Source organism: Diprion similis, chromosome 14 (genome assembly GCF_021155765.1).
Source record: "Diprion similis isolate iyDipSimi1 chromosome 14, iyDipSimi1.1, whole genome shotgun sequence".
In the NCBI taxonomy this organism is placed as follows: Eukaryota; Metazoa; Arthropoda; class Insecta; order Hymenoptera; family Diprionidae; genus Diprion; species Diprion similis.
The window spans coordinates 11,911,553-11,929,088 of record NC_060118.1 but is presented as its reverse complement, the minus strand read 5'-3'; the positions used below and the strand labels follow the sequence as shown (position 1 = coordinate 11,929,088).

At 36.2% G+C, this 17,536-nt stretch overlaps 1 protein-coding gene across 2 annotated transcripts; it reads right to left on the bottom strand.

Annotated features, from left to right (window-relative positions):
* Positions 1–1,179: 1,179 nt before the first annotated feature.
* On the bottom strand, positions 1,180–16,672 carry LOC124415051 (sialin). 2 transcript variants are annotated; one of them, XM_046896318.1, is made up of 11 exons: positions 16,468–16,672; positions 7,879–7,968; positions 7,726–7,784; positions 7,121–7,590; positions 6,843–6,927; positions 4,218–4,441; positions 3,901–4,050; positions 2,821–2,953; positions 2,577–2,732; positions 2,189–2,274; positions 1,180–1,470 (listed from the first exon to the last, which is right to left on the bottom strand). In XM_046896318.1, exons 2-11 carry the CDS (start codon positions 7,893–7,895, stop codon positions 1,243–1,245), a joined length of 1,608 nt encoding a protein of 535 aa, XP_046752274.1. In that variant the 5' UTR covers positions 7,896–7,968; positions 16,468–16,672; the 3' UTR covers positions 1,180–1,242. The 2 variants fall into 2 exon arrangements, with proteins under 2 accessions (XP_046752274.1, XP_046752273.1); XM_046896317.1 differs by lacking the exon at positions 16,468–16,672 and adding an exon at positions 8,755–8,901.
* Positions 16,673–17,536: the final 864 nt, after the last annotated feature.

Here is a 17,536-nt window from a genome sequence, read left to right as displayed (position 1 = left end):
CTAACCATCCGATTAAGCTTCGATTGGAATTAATTTGGTCTAGGAGAATAGAACAAATAAGGAATGCGATCTAGCTCGTATCTTTTTTCTATCCTTTTTTTTTCTTGCTTCGTTGTGATCACTGATAAACATCGATGATCGTGATTCTTGCCTTTTTACGAGGTTTTGTTTAACGATACGTAACATATAAATTCTACGATAAGCGATAATGATACTTGGATAATGGATGAGATAATCAAAACTGTAAATGCATATACGTAGGTATAGTATGTATACGGATTAACTCCATCATCCGAGATTGCTATTTTTAATATTATTGTTATTATTATTATTATTATTGTATTAATAATTTTTTTTGTTTCTATAATTATTATTGTTACCGTCATTACTGTTATTGTTAAGAATCGTGAACTACTTGCACATCGAACTTGGACTTTTTTGTGTTTTTTTTATATTTATACGCACGTCAATGTTTAATTGATAATTTGATTTCAATTTAACTGTATATAAATATTATACGTAATGTACAAGATACGAAATAAATTTTTCAACTTGCAATTATTCCCATATATTCCTCATTTTCACAATATTACTATCAATAATACAAACATCGTTATCTTCACACTTTTGTTTAACACTTTGTTTATAATAAGTATAAATTCGATGAGCAAATAGTATCAGACGAGCGATTATTTTATACATATATGTATATGTACACACAATATAACCATACCTGAGAGATCATTTATACTTTTTTCTAAAAATAGTTATTCTCAATATTATACAAATGAACATAATTAACTTCGTAATTACAATAAATTTTTTTTTTTTTTTTTTGTTTGTTTTCGTTCTTTTCTTTTGCTGCGTTTTTTCCCTACTTTTTCCCCTCGCCTCAATTTTCTTCTGTTTACATTACAATGTTTCTTAATTATATATATATATATATTCATATTATACAATTACAAGTGTACTTCGTGGATTCCATAGACATAGTGTGAAAAAATGATTTGAAAGGTAGAAGAAAATTTTTTTTTTCTATATTGGTGTGTATCTAGTTTGTTCACCAGTTCTCGTATCTTCTAACTCCAAGTATTTAAAAGACGGAATGACCCGAACGATGTTTAGTAAATTTAAGGGAAAGAAAATTACGCACGACGCAATATTTTTTGAAACGCTCAGTGAACATTACAAACTTCTATATTTAATATTATGTATATATTAGGTATATATACATCAATTAATTTAGGCTTGTACCTGAGATGAGCCGGATCGTTTCGGGACGATTTTACCTTCCTTCTGGGGCGATTCCCTCAAGGGCTGCGAATCCTCTCTGACGGATTGTGGATATTTTTGATCGGGATAATTCCACGCCTGAATATCAGCGCTGCCGAATATTTGATACACGACGTAAGTCCCGCTGGAAACGCACACGGCGACACCGAAGACTCTTCTCCATGCCTCGAGCGATTGCTGCAGGGATGCAGAAAAGTGCATTTTACTTAACCCCTTAATGAAGCATGGTGGGAAACCCACCATTTTTTCGGAAAAATTCTTTTTTGAAGCATTCTATCCAAAGAAATAACTTGAAATTTAGTGAAAGTGGGGTTTTCGGATTGCTGATTACGAATCCGAACTCAGGCTTTCAGAAGTCAAAATAGCGGATTCAAGATGGCGGATACCGAAATTTGAATTTTCGAGAATATTCATAAAAGTTTTTACTCAGGAGTTTTCAGGGTCACTGAAGAAAAGAATGTCAGAAAAACCGTCTACGTGGCATTTTCAGCAAAATTCCAAAATTTACCAAATTTTTTGCCGACATCTCGAATCCGCCATTTTGAATTTTGAAAATCTGATAACGGATTCGTCATCAGTGACCCCAAGAATCCCCGTGTGAGAATTTTTCGGATCATACGATCATCCAAAAAATGTATGCTTGAAAGGGTTAAGGGGTTGTACTTAGGCAGGAGTTTCAGTTCATAGCAGATTTAAAAATCATTATTTTTACAAATAAAAAATATCTGAATAAAGTTCACACTCGCCCCAATATGTACATAAATTTATTGAAGTGTCTCTTCGTGAAATATCCTTGAAAAATTGATTTTTGCGGTCTCCTGACTAGGTAAAACCTCTTAAAAACTCGAAACCAAAATACCAAAGCGTTACTCAGTCAATCGGGTCCGATACTCACACTGTCCTTGGTCATAACGCCGGCTACTATCGGCGACAAGAAACTCGCCGACATGTGAATAGTTTGTGCAAAGGCGAGAACTGGACCTAGAAAAAGTGAAGCATAAATCAGTCATTCGGTCACTCAATTACAGTGAATAGAAGAAAATGGACGGCTAAAGTTGTTCTGATAATACACTGTTGGAAAAACTTGACTATACATAACGTCCAAGCAGATCCACTTCACATTTGTGGTAATGGTTGCATTTCTGTTAGTGAATATGACACAAATTTTTGTGATTTTAACATTTAATTTGAAATATTATGGCTTATTACATTAAAAAATGGTTAAAACAAGCCAAAAATTTGCTGGGACATTCTCTTTTCAACCCTGTAGAAGAGGCACCTACCGGCGAGATTTGGCGCGATGTCGACGATGTTTGCCATGGCACCGGCATAAGCAGCTGTGATAAGCGTCACTGCGACGAACCAGACAAATAGAACAAGAACTATATTGCAGCCGAGATATCCGACCAGCAGTAAAAGTATTCCAGGAACAACTTGCGCTGGGAAGTGAAGACGTGTCGTTAGTATTCGGATGCACAAGATAAGGGGTCACACGATGATGATTATACTATTAAACCATCGACTCACCAACGGCGGTGAATATCCTTCGTACGTTCAAGAGCGATAGTATTTGTCTCGTGACGAGGACGTCGGCGACGTAGCAAAACGCGACGGAAGCCAGATAGCTCAGAAGGAACGGAACCCCGGACAGTATGCCGTTCTGGAACCATAATGTACATGTGCTTGGGGCTTTTGCATAACGATTTACGCATCGGCAACACCGAGGAGTTACTCACTCGTCGATTTGATATACACCTGATTTTAAGGTTACAAGAATTTCGAGAGATTTCAGGAATTTTATAAGATTACAAGAGACTTAATGGGATTTCAAATCGTTTTTCAAAAGAAAATTTCAGAAATTTTAAATAGTTCAAGAGATTTTTGATGGTTTTAGAAGAATTTAAAAGATTTCAGGGATTTTAAATGATTTCAAAGGATTTCAAAAGATTACAAGAGACTTCATGGGATTTCAAATGGTTTTTAAAAAGAAAATTTCAGAAATTTCAAAGGGCTCAAGAGATTTTGGATGATTTCAGAAGACCAAAAGATTTCAGGGATTTCAAATGATTTTAACAAATTTCCATGATTTCAAAGGATTTCAAAAGATTACAAGAGACTTTATGGGATTTCAAATGGTTTTTCAAAAGAAAATTTTAGAAATTTCAGTCAGTTCAAGAGATTTCAGATGATTTCGAAAGACTTTAAAAGATTTCAGGGATTTCAAATGATTTTAACAGATTTCAATGATTTCAAAGGATTTCAAAAGATTACAAGAGACTTCGTGGGATTTAAAATGGTTTTTCAAAAGAAAATTTCAGAAATTACACAGAGTCTAAGAGATTTTGGATGATTTCAAAAGACTTCAAAAGATTTCAAGTATTTCAAATGATTTCAAACGTTTTGTATCAAGGTAAAATTTCAAAAACTTGGAAAGATTTCAAAACATTTCCAAGATTTCCTGTGATTTCAAAAGAATTTATATATTTCAAAGATTTCAGAGGATTTCAAGATTTGAAACATTTCACAAGATTTACGGAAAAGTGTTCACCAGATTACCCAAGTGATTAACCCTTCGGGCCAAACTATAGAATTTTCTTGTAAACTCACGGTCTGTATGTCGAATCCGAGGACGCTCTTCATGTACACCGGTCCGGGGATTATGAAGACGTAATGGACCCATATCCTGCCGAATGTGGTTATCCCGATAGCCCATGCTGGCCAAGAGGTGAGAATCGCTCTCCAAGGAACCGGCATTCCCTAAAAGTGAACACCAAGGTGTTAAAACCATTTCCCGATTGAACTTCGACGGGTCCTTTTGAAGGATGGTTGATTGCGAAGAATTGTTGAAAGCCTTCGTGTATCGGAAGAGTTAGGATTGCATGTAGAGGCAGAGGAACTAGGTCGAGGTTTGTTCGAATAGTCACCTCGTTTCCACCAACAACTTGTTCACCAACGCATCCCTCGATGTATCGTCGTTCTTGAGGCGATATCCTTGGATGACAGGCGGGAGTGTCAAAGGCAAAGAAGTACCATAAGACACACCATCCAGCACCGATACTGCCGGTAGTATAGAAGACGACTCGCCATCCGAAGTGGGCGATGAGAAAACCGCAGAGTGGATAAGTGAGCCCGATGCCGATGCTGAACCCTGAATATAGATCATCTAAATTTTAGGCGTTAGCTCACCCCGATACGTAGTTTGGAAGGAGAAGCTGAAACATGACGCTTGTCGAATGGGGTGCGGCAATCTCGTATCACACGATCCGTGACTTTTTTCTCGTTACATCAGCAAACAGCTCTCAAGTCCCGAACTCGTTTACTCTGTAAAGCGATTTCAATTGGCGATTTAGTATGAGAGAGGATGAGGTTGTCATTATGGCGGAGCTATTATGGTAGGACAATGAAACTTCTATACCTGTAAAAACAATATTACTGAAACAAAAAAGGAAATCCGTTCAACCTGAAAACTATTATCTATAGCAGTCTTAAGTATATACAACACATACGTATATGTATGATATGTATATGTACCACATTCACATTGGTAAATCAATTAGCATAACGATCTTTCTCATCGTACCTCATTAACATCGTTCTGCACGTGCAAAATCGAATAACAAGTTTCTCGTCATTTATAATCAAAAAGTCTTGTACACGAGACGGAGAAAAAATAAACTATGAATAAAGAAGCCCCATAATACATCCGAATATCCGAGAGAGTAGTGTCACTGCGATAAGTTCAAAGATTAGTAAAATGGACATGGACCGAAGTCGTGACTCGTGACATCATCGAGTGAATTGTAAAACAAACTCCACCAGCTGTATGCTAATCAGCTTCAATAGCTATTATCCGTCCATCGAATCCCAGCGACGAACGACATTACATCAAACATCATTGATCCGAAAAGTATAATGGCTGAGTATAAATAAGATATTTTGGCATTGGTGACGGCGGCGTATGGATTTACAAATAGTGAACGGGCATATGTATGTGGCGGTGTAATATTAATACGGTGCATCGTATATATGTATATTGTTAGGTATATAAGGTATGTATAAACTGATCGTTGGGTCCGGCTGATTCAGCCAGGCTGGAAGTATACTCGGCCATTCTCATGCTGTTGAGCGGTCGCTGTTGAGTATACCCCGCGGTCCCGAGAATGAAATCGGTACCATCGAGCTAAACCAATTCCAACAAGATTCATGATTAATTCCTTATCGCCATTTCGCCTCTTTCAATCAAGTAATTGAAAAACAGGTATAGCATCACATTGCGATGTACACATATGTTCGACAGTTCATTGCTTCACCCACACATCGAAGCTTCGAGTTATCATTTTCCGGATGTATTAAAAAAAATGAGGAAGTGAGACCCAGTTACGAAAAGTGGGAGAAAATTCTGACAACTTTTTTTAAACTTTTTTTCTCTTTTTCTTTTTTTATCGATAACTCGCATTTTCTTTGCACGACTTTGAAACTGAACAGGAACGATATGTGGGTTTTAGAAACTAAAATCGAAATTTTACGATAATAATTATATATATTATAATTATATATATATTAGGTTGGCGCAAAAAACCGACCTGTTTTTTTTTTTAGTCTCGTGTGACAAAATGTTAGTTTTTGATGTCTTAAGAGCCCACTCCGAAGGATAGTTGAAAAAAAATTTTTAAGAAGCCGCTCCACACTTTTTAAAACGTCAGAAATCGTAAAAAATCGATTTTTTTTTTTGTTTTAATTTTTTTTCTCTTACGGTACAATTTTATAGACAAAAAAAAAAATAAGTTTACGAAAGTTTCAGTTGAAAATTTGAATTTTTAAAGGTCGCTCATAAATTTTTTTCAATTTTTTGGTGCATTTCTTTAGATCTTTTCGAGCGATCTTTTAATATTCATATTAAAATTTCATAAATTTTTTTTCTCAAATTTAGTAAGAAAGAATCGATAACAATACACCACGACATGAATTAAAAATGAAACAAAATACTGAAAATATAATTTTTTTAATCAAATTTTTTGACATTTTAAAAAATTTGGAGCGACCTCTTAAAATTTTTTTTTTTTTTTGAGCTGTCCTTTGGAGTGGGCTCTTAAAACATCAAAAACTAACATTTTGTGACACGAGACTCAAAAAAAAAAAAAAAAAATAGTCATTTTTTTTGCACCATCCTAATATATATATATATATATATATATATAGATATATATGTATATAAAGAAATGTTGTTTGAATTTCCTTTTTCCGTACTGAAATAAGAATTAATTTATATATATGTATACAAAGATGATATTACGTATATAGTATAATGTTACGTGTGAATAATTGCTGATAGTAAAAATAGAATTACTTCCGTGTTCAAGATTTTCCGCAATAATATCATATATATATATATATATATGCATATTATCATGTATATGTAATATATAAGGTTTAAGATAATGTGATAATATGAAAATGTATGGAAGTTTCACTGTAACATAGAAAGAAAACATTTCTTTAGTTTTTCTCGACTTCTCTCTTTTTTTTTTTGGGTCGAGTTCATCGCTTACCTTGAAAAGATGACATGAACCTAGAACGCTCTGCCGGCGGTATCCAGTGTCCGACTATGGCGTACATCGCAGGCCACGTCAAGCCCTGAAGAAACACGTTTAATATTAAGTTGAAATCTATCTCAAGAGGTTATATCTATAGTAAGGATTTCACATTGAAATTCAGAGTTACACCAATATGTATATACAACAATGTCTCTTAATGAGAAATCCTTCCAAAAATCGACGCTTTCGACCCGAACACCAGACTTTAACAGATGATGAACACATGGTCTTACACTTGCCGCACCCTGAATGCTCCTCAGGGCGATCATCGCCCCGTAATGAATGTCAGCGGCGGTTGGCATCAGGAAACTACAAATAGCTGTGAGTAGCTGCGACCCACCAAAGACGGTCTTGGTTCCAAAGTACTGAGTCAGGACCCCTCCGACTATCTGGGAGAGGATGTAGCACCAGTAAAAGGAGCCAACTATCGCCGATTGGATGGCCGGACTCCAATCGAATTCTCCGAGTTCCTCCGGAGGTGGAACAACCGTCGTGTTCTCCTCTGACCACGTCGTGTTCTGGGCGATGTAACAATGGGCGACGGGCTTCCCCGGCGAAGTCTCGTTGCCGTCAATACTCGCTGGCGGAGGTACCGACTTAGCCATGGCGACCATCGTCAGGTTTATGTCCATCCTCATCATGAACGAGACCAGGAAACCGGAGAAGGATAGCATGTAGAGCACGACTCTAGCTGGGACTATGTCTGTGGGAATAGAAAATGGAGATGAGAAGTGGTTGGAAGTAGGATTAGTTTCTTATCGTTACATCCAAATCCTATTTCCTATTTAAACCATAATTCTGCATCCTTGGTTCTTGTAAGATGACTTGATTAGCTTACCTGCAAGCTTTCGCAGACTGCACGGTGACGGTTGTTTGTAAATGGTGGTATCGTGGTATCTGAAAGAGAGATAACGAAACAGTCTCACAATCCAATTTACCCTCAATTAACACACGCAGCTTTCGGATTCTAATTTTCGCGAAAAGGTCTCACCTCTGAGGGTTCTCCATGATGTCTTTGGCCTTGATGTATCCAGTCTTGGACCAAATTCGGGACCGGATACTTGATTTATCACTTCAGACGCTGTAACAGGTAGAAAACGTTGGATAGTCAATTACCTCTGAAAGCTTGAGACGGAATGTTTAACGCGTGTGATAGCGGGAAGTTCAAAGTGCAGGAATCGAAAAATAACTGCTATGCAAATATAAAACTGACGAGCGTTTCTGACGACAATTTTGCAACTCAGCATGTCAGACATATATAAACGCATATACTTCCAGTGTAAATGGATATATCGACCTCACCACATGACTATATACAATATGGATATGATTACACATTATACATGCATATAAATATGAATATATATTCCTTGTACAATCCTGACACAGCATGCAGACAAAACTATCCTCCGGGCAACGTCTTTTTAGTACCAGCGATCCATCACTCCCAGTACCTAACAGTAAAAAGCAAATGTTAATTCCGAACTTGGTATGCCTTGGATAGTGTTCTTTCCATTCGGTAGTCCGACGGTGTTGCCGTGCAAAAAGAAAGAAAGAAAAAAAAAATCGGTACCATCGATCGGTTGGGAATTCCACGATCTTTGATCATGAATCGTTGTTTGACCACCAAAATCGATCTTCCAACACTTTTTGTAAGGTGAACGCCTTGCCGAGAACATAAAGTTCATGCCAAAGTCTACTGCCATCGTCACACGTGTGAAATTGTCTTGTTCACTCTCATTAAATCCCCTTTTATACATATACTTGACGCAAAGGAAAATACAACCGCAAGAGACTGTTTACACGACATAATTATCTCTAATGAACCGTCATAATCATTCTCAGTTTGCTTTTGATTCGGACTTACCGATCTCGGTATGATTGATGAGCATTCCCTGTTTGCATCTACCGTTTGATGCTGGATCTAAGAACTAAGCAGGTGGTTTTGGCACTATAACAACGAGTCCAAGATGAGGAATCACACGACCTCCGCGGAATGGTTCTATTGCGATGTTGATGAACGCTATACCGAAACTGAGTTCTCGCGGGAGGACCGGCAGGCCACGAGGCCAGTTTGCTGTGCGATTTTACCCCTCTCCTCATTCTCTCTCTCCCCCTCTCTCTCTCTCTACCTCTCTTTCTTAGCTAGACGCGGTTCAATTACTCGCCTATCGGCGTTTCTCGTACATCGCGAAACGTGCTGATGCATAAAAAAAAAAGAAAAAAAAAGAAAAAAAACAACAACTCGAAGGGCTTCTCGATCGCGTCGCTACTAATTGCGGACGGGTTGAAAAATAACAGATTTTCGCAATTTGTTCGTTTTTTTTTCTCTTCTTCTTTTTCTTTTTCTATGCTTGAAATACGCTAATCGGTCTGATTTTTTTTCATTAATACTGAATCAAAGCACTCGTGAAGAAGGGAAAATAAATTTTTTTTAACCTTGCCTTTTTTGGTTCTTTCCAATTTAGTCTATTCTTTCGATAGTTTTTCGTTAAAAAGAATAATAAAAAGAATTCAATTCGAATACCTGTTTTCCCAATCTCAAATTCCTCCGAATGATAAAACTCTGCATTTATTTCGTATTCGTAGAGCAACAAGTTTTCCGCCGGAAATCAAAAACCATCACAAATTTATCCCCGAAAGTTGCAAATATTTATCGATTGAAGGAAGTACTCAACGATAATCATCGTCACTCGTTGTTTACTCGACCAAAACCGCAAACGCATTAATTAATTATTTACGTGGACACAGCATTCTTTTATTTTTTTTCAGCCTGCTTAGCTCTCGCTAAACTGCGCGTATTTTACGTTCATAAACTTTCCACGTTAAGCTGAGAAGGGAATCAGAGAAGTGTTTATGGGGTCAATCGCTTGACTTCGGGTGATCAATTTTCGTCAAGCTCAACCCGGCAGTTTCCTGCCTACAGTTTACCGACACTTTTTGTCAAATTAGATCCCCAAAAATTTACATACATATATATTAGGGTGGCGAAAAAAAACCGAATATTTTTTTTTTTTTCTCGAGTCTCGTGTTACAAAATGTTAGTTTTTGATGTTTTAAGAGCCCAGTCCAAAGGACAGTTAAAAAAAAAAATTTTAAGGGGTCGCTCCACATTTTTTTAAACTTCAGAAATCGTCAAAAATCGATTTTTTTTTCTAATTTTTTTTCTCGCTACGGTATAATTTTATAGACAAAAAAAAATAAGTTTCCCAAAGTTTCAGTTAAAAATTTGAATTTTGAAAGGTCGCTGATAATTTTTTTTTAATTTTTTGGTGCATTTCTTTAGATCTTTTCGAGCGACCTTTTAATATTCATATTAAAATTTCATAAATTTTTTTTCTTCAACTTAGTAAGAAAGAATCGATAACAATACACCACGACGTGAATTAAAAATCAAACAAAATACTGAAAATACAATTTTTTTAATTTAATTTTTTGACGATTTTTGACGTTTTAAAAAATTTGGAGCGCCCTATTAAATTTTTTTTTTGATCTGTCCTTTGGAGTGGGCTCTTAAAACATCAAAAACTAACATTTTGTCACACGAAACTAAAAAAAAAAAAAAAAAAAAAAGCCACTCGCAATCAAACAAGTGAACCAAGGTTTTCCCCTTCTTATCTAAGTACGTTTCGCTATTTTTATGCGATAATTTAATTTTCAAACTGTACAAATAACATTCTGAGAAGGCAAAGCATGGGAGGGATTTTCCCAGAATCAATCCACAGTAATAGCGATAACAGTAACAATAACAATGCTTATTACAGGACATAATCTTCTAATTGAAACAATAACAAAATAAACCAAAAAAAAAAAAAAAAAAAGAAATGGAGAAATCATTGAAAAAAGGGGGAGGAAAAAATCTAAAATTAACTCGTAACGTCTGCAGCAGTAGAGATAATCAATTCGTTTAGTTACGTACTTTACGTCTAATCATCTCTAAATAATTGGAAAATAATTGATTCGAATTTGTTAGTGTGTTTTTCTGCAATGACGAGAATCACGGGTAAAAATTTAATTGCAAGTAGTTTTATCGCTTCGAATTCAGTAAAACTATGCATACATACATGCATATATACATACGACGTACGTAAGTACGTGTAGTTTTACACATCGATCATTTTTCGCATGTAACTATAAATAATTACGTTTGCAGGCCGCAATTACAGTACTTCGCGTACCTATCATGCAAATGAATAAATTATAAGTGTATAAACGATATATACATACATACAAGCTGGTATAACGTATTTATCACCGTATATTGATGGAAGAAAAAGAGGAAAAAAAAAAATATATATATATTCCACTGACATTCGTGCCGTTGCTCATTAGTTATACTATATTTATTGTAAGTACGTACAGCGACCTGAAAGAATTCGAATCGTTCCTGGAAACGAGATTAGATTTCACCACGTAAAGTGACGGCATATTATAACACCACGGCTGCTGCAAACCGTAGATGAAAGAACTTTGTCTCGTTATCGGAGAGTTTCTGCGGAAGTAAAACCCGGGACTGGTTGAATAATAATAATAACAATAATTAAAAAAAAAGAACTAATTAAAAATATCATGTTATATCATTGTATCATTTAATCAGAGATGAAATGAAATAAGATGAAAATAATAAAAATAAAAACTAGTCAACACCACGAGTTGTACATCAACGACAATAAGTGTTATATAAGTGTATACAGTACATGAACACTAATTAATATTCTTTGATGGATTTTCGACGATGAATAAAATTCGTTTTATGTGTATAAATAATAGTTGATAATTGAATTTACAAATTTTTTTTTTTTTTTTTTTTTTTACACATATTAGTAATCGTATGTACTACAGTGACGTTGATCGATTTGATACAAGATATTTATTTTTTTTTTTTTTTGTTTTGTTGGCAAGTTTTTACAAGTCTTTCAAATCCGTTTGTGTATGTGATAATTTATTTATACATAATTACTGGCTCGTTGTTGAATATTTTGAAAAAATGAATGGAAAGTTTCGATATCGATCGTAGGTCACGTGCGAAATGAAAATGCGTGAAATTTTGAAAACACTTAGATTGCAGAGTGATGAAAAATAAAATTCAAAACTTCATTCTGTGGAATGCTGCAATTATTGCTGGAATCGCGAATATACTGTTAGTAATCCGTTTGCTTTACGGGGCCGATAAACCCGCCGTTTCGGACATCATGCCAAGATTACGCAAAATAACGCAAACTTATCGCCCACGTGTGTGCGTATGTTCGTATATTTACGTAATAATATTAACGGCGTGAGAAAGAGAACGAACTTACGATCGTAACACTCCTCGTGTGGTGTCGATGATTATATGTATATATGTATACTCGGCCTTGGATCGATTACACCCACACACACACACACACACGTATTTATGTGTACACTTAGGTATGCACCTACACACCGAGTCGAGACTTCGATACTTTGGACACGTGGCTTTACCCTGCACTGCTCGATGAACGGATTAAAAAATCATTTCGTTCGAGGTGCGATTTTCATCTTTACCCGACTACGCTTAGTTTTTTTATTATTTACGATTTTTGGGTTTACGTTTTTCCATCATTTTCTCGGAGTATACAACGAAAAGGTGACGCACTATCGAAATTTTAACCCTTTTCGGTCATTTTTTTACCACATGTAACAAAAATCAGAGTTTATTTGCTCGGTCGGTAACGGTCGGTAAGTACTACGTGGCCCGAGATTTTTCTACTTTTTACGACCGTAAACGGTGAAAATACACGGTTCTAAACTGAAAATGAGAGTTTATCTGGTAATTGTAATCAGGACAATCTATTACTCGTTAATTCATTCGATATTCAAACGTAAAACTCCAAAGTAGGTATACATTCATTTTTAATTTTGATTCGAATCATTGAAAGATGTAAATTTTCTCCGCACTCGTGCTGATTAGATCCAAGGTTTATCTTTGAAATTTTTCACATTCAATTAGCAATACAAAAGGGGTTTTGAAAATATTCGGGTTAATTTATTCCCTGATAAAATTTCTTTGCAAGCATATTTTTACAACTTACAATAAAACTGGCAAAATTGATCGAGGTCTCGTTTCGAAGAATGTCGAATAATAATAATCAGTAGAAATCTTTAATCGGATGATTCGACGAACGTTATGTAGGAATATATTCATTTATATACCTATTCAACATGTTACAGCTATTTGCGAATAAATTAAATGTAAGAACCGAATGCTTTGACACCAGAAGGTTGCTTTCGTTCGCGCGTGGCATTCGTTCTATATATGTATGGAGAAAAAATTTGCATTTTTCTTAACTTGAATTATTAATCATGTAGTACACGCTGTTTGCATTGCTCACTCAAACCTATTTCTTTTAACGATTTTCTTTCTTTACAACGCACAGTTATGCTTAATTTCATGCGCTTCGGAGGTTCATTAAAAATCAGTCAAGTTTCTTGTGCGCGTTGTGAAAATTTTTTAAGCTTATTACACGGTACAGGTACGCGTTTTATTCAAGCATCAAACCAGTCACCCGAAAAGTCGAAAAAAAAAGAAACTCAACGATTGCATAATATACTGCCGGTTTTTTTTTTTTTTTTCTTCTTCTTTTTCTTTTTCTTTTCACGACCAAGTTACTGAGCGTCGTGGCAAACGTTGTATACGCCGTTGACTTTAATAATCTTTTTTTCCTTCCTCCGAAGTTTGTTTGTTTGTTTGTTTTTTTTTTTTTTTGTGTGTATGTTTTTATTTATTTATTCGTACCGAGTTCGACCTTTTTATTTATCGTCTTTTACGATCACGTGTGTATCAGAGAAAGAATTAACGGAAACTTGAAACTTGTATAATAAATTCACGTGATTTTGCTCGGGATAAAGGGGGGGATAAAATATTCCATCGGATAGAACATGTGATGACGGTGAAATTTTTTTCAAAAATTTTCCTCAAAAACCGGTTTATTGACTTCTTTTTTGTTAGCAAGTGAATAGCAGGTTTGAAATATGTGAACAGAATGTATAAAAAAAAATAATGCTGTTTCGTTAAATAGCGTAACGTATACTAATATGGTTCGTGGCGATAACGCGGGTCCATTTGTCTGGCTTTAAATTAGGCCATGATTCAGCCACTTCGTTAATTATCCTATCTTCTTCGTGTATCGCATATAAAACACGCTTTAACAATTATATCGTCGTTAGAATAGTTTATACTGTTGGTATTATTACTGTTTCAATTATTAGTTGACGAACAGAAGCAAGATATTATCGCACTAAACGCGGTTGAAAGATATAATCAGAAAAAAAAACATAAAACTATTAATCATCGTCAATTAGCTTGCAAAAGTATTTATAAACGATGACAATAATAATACTTTGAGAAAATTTCTTTTTATTCATAAAATGTGTGAAATGAAGAATCTTCGGTATAATTATACGGCAATTATTTCGCAAATTTAATTTTTTAGCAAAAGAAAATTAAGAGCCGGTGTCGCGACGCGTGCGCTCGATTCACTGCTTATACGCGGAGGAATTCGATGCTCGTGTTAAACGACGCCGGTTACTGATCGATAGGAAGAGACCCCATGCTTTTAGGGTACAGGGTCAAGTGCACGCACTACGTTTTTTGAAAACGTGAATCGAAAAAAATCGCGTTAATGCAGAGAAGGGATTTGGATTTCTTTATACATTTACGAATATAATATCAAATATTGTCAAGTGTAAAACGAGTCTCTACATATAGTGTTAAAAAAAAATTTTGTACAAGTTTGATACTGTTTAGTCAGCCAGAAAATTAATTTTCCTTTTTCAGTTACGGTAAAGAGTGGAAATCTAATCAAAATAAGACAGAAATGAGTAGCTCGTTATAAAAAAAAAAAAAAAAAATAAAATAAAAAGGTTAAAATGAAGGGACTGTACAGTTATTTACACTAATTTCTTATGTTTCATCTGTAAATGAAATGAATGAAAAAACAAGTTCTATATTGAATGTGTTTATTGAGATAACGATTCATGGATGTAAGATATTATAATATTCCTCTGGGTTTATCTCTCATTTACATAACAACGACTATTTCGCAGTTGTATTAATTGATCATTCCTTGTCTTTCCACAAAACGTATATAAAAATATATTCGAAAGCCTAGAGGACGTCGGAATTTATATATGATTTATTGATTTGATGTCTTGAATTTAGCCAGAAACGATTTGGTTGGGAATTCTTTTTCGACTGATTGTCCAGCTTGAGAAAATTTCTAGCGTAGGAAAAGATATATTTTTTCTACACGTTACGTAAAATAATAAAGACAACTTTATTATTCGCTTTAACGAATCACACTGGCGTTAATTAAGAAACTCTTTGAGCTTTTAAACACGATGCAATACTTGAAATACGGTTTAAAGTGTAAGGATGAATTTTTATTTCTCACAAAGTTATTTTTGAACACCAGCATCAATTTTCATTCGCGTTACTCCATTTTTTTGCAAATTAAACCAAAGTACGTAGATACCGACGTAAAGAATTTTGCATAAAAAGTTCAGGCTTCGATAAAAAGTAACGAAAATGATAGGGAAAAAATCGACATCTCACAAATTTTGAAATAATAAAAAGCTTTCTTGGAAAAATAATTAAAATACAACCGAATTCGCGGTGTCCTCGTTGAATTAAGGCGGGGCCAAATAGTACGGACTGTTACTACTAGTCAGTCAGACCACGCGGCGTGGCTCCATTGAATCTAGTAATGTAAGCCGGAAGTCGCCAGACGTGAGCGCCGGAGCTTTTTCGCACGCTTTAAAGAAGATCTCGGAGTTTGAGGTTCTCTTAACGAAGAGTAATGAGAAGACTATGATTAAACGATGAATTATACGACGATTAGAATAGAGAGTAAGAATGCAGTAAAGCTGAAGATAAGAAAAAAAAATAAATAAAAAGTTGAAGCTGACGCTATCAGATCGTTACCATCGCATGAAACTGTTCGATAAAAAGAGGGCGACCCGTGTCAATGCTGTACTATAAGGAAATGCGACCAAACGTTGAGAAGAGAGTATATATACGGCATATAATAATAGTTTCTAGAAATAGAGATACTATTCTAGAAACTTTCTAGAATAGAGATATATACTGTACGTGGACACACGCTTCCACTGCATGTGCTTCATGCACGTATATATGAATTCTGCGACTAATTAGACCAGATTGAACACGTGAGAGGAGGATGGAAATTTTAACATTGTAGATACGTCGCATGTGTCGCCAGTTACTCAGCATTCTGCTCCATATGTCACAACACCTTTGCCTATACTGCAATAAAAACGCGAGTCAGAACATGCGACCGTTGAAATCCAAAACCCCGGGAGATAAAGAGCTGTAACTGCACTGCGGGAAATCGGGCCCGTGGAATAAAATCGGTATAGACACATTTTTTAAGGCCCATATCGTCGCTCTTCTGGACTCCGTAACATGGTTTAAATATATAATATATATATATGCGACTATTCCAATAAATAAAAAAAGTTAAGACCCTGGTTTCAAGGGAACGGGCCCACTGACACTTACAGGCCCATTTCGTTATGAAAATCGCCGGCATTGACTCACCTCGATCTGAACTCCTCAGTTCCTACGTTCGCCAAAACTCTTGGCGATCTGGTCCGGCGGCGTTATCAACTGCACGACCAGGGTGCATGTCAGACCTCGGTGTCATCCGGTTTGGGACCGGTCTTCCGTGCGGGAGGGGGCGAGAATCGGGGCCCTCGATCGACGCCGATCACCGGCTGCCTCGTGAACGTCGGTTTCGTAGCAACTCGACGCGTGCGGGAACCGCGTTTGCTTGACGCAACTAACGCAATCTGACGCAACACGAGAGAGAGAGACGGGATGGGACGGGACGAGACGTGACGGCGCGACTCGACGGAGACGAGAAAAGCCTGACGCTCGACGTTGGGAAACTCGCGGAGCTTGCGACGGCACGAGGCTTCGCACGCGAACTGCCGTCACGTGACCCACCCGACGTGCCGAGACCGAGTCGCGATCAATGCGACTCGACGAAAGGCCTGCGCCGGTCAAACCGTCTCACCTACCTGCTTAAATCGATGTCCGAATTCGACGTCGACCTAGGAATCTAGGGACTTTTACTCCGTCGCGTTTGCCGCACTAGGGAGTTTACATGCATCTTCGATGAAGCTGACTGCGGACGAGAAAATTCTCGAAAATTGACTATCGTCGATTCGAGGCACCTTTTTTGAATCTATTTAAGATTTATATTCGATTGTTGAGTTATTTTTGCCATTTTTTTTTTTTTTTCTTCTTTCTTTTTTGACTGCTAAGATGTCGATGTTTATGGTTTGAGAAGGATTGTGATGATTCTGCGAATATGGTGAGCGATATAAATAAAGAAAATGTCGAAAATACTTCTTAGAACTCGGGCCGTTAAAACGAATCGAACGTTGGATTGTAAAAATTCAAGATGGCGGATTCAACATTACGGACTTAATGTATAAAAATTAATCCGATTCACTTGAAATTTGTTATCCTCGTTGCTTTTCGGGGTCGCTGAAAACAAATCTGACGTTCGAATTTCAAAATTCACGATGGAGGATCCAACATAGCGGACTGAAAATTTAAAAATTGATTCTATTCTCTCCTGTTAGATCCGCCATTTTGAATT

Excerpts from the sequence above, each read along its gene's own strand:
- LOC124415051 (XM_046896318.1), bottom strand. Across the intron at positions 7,591-7,725 it reads CAGTCTGCGAAAGCTTGCAG|ACATAGTCCCAGCTAGAGTC; the intron begins GTAAGCTAATCA and ends CTATTCCCACAG. Across the intron at positions 2,954-3,900 it reads TCGGATTCGACATACAGACC|AACGGCATACTGTCCGGGGT; the intron begins GTGAGTTTACAA and ends TTATGGTTCCAG.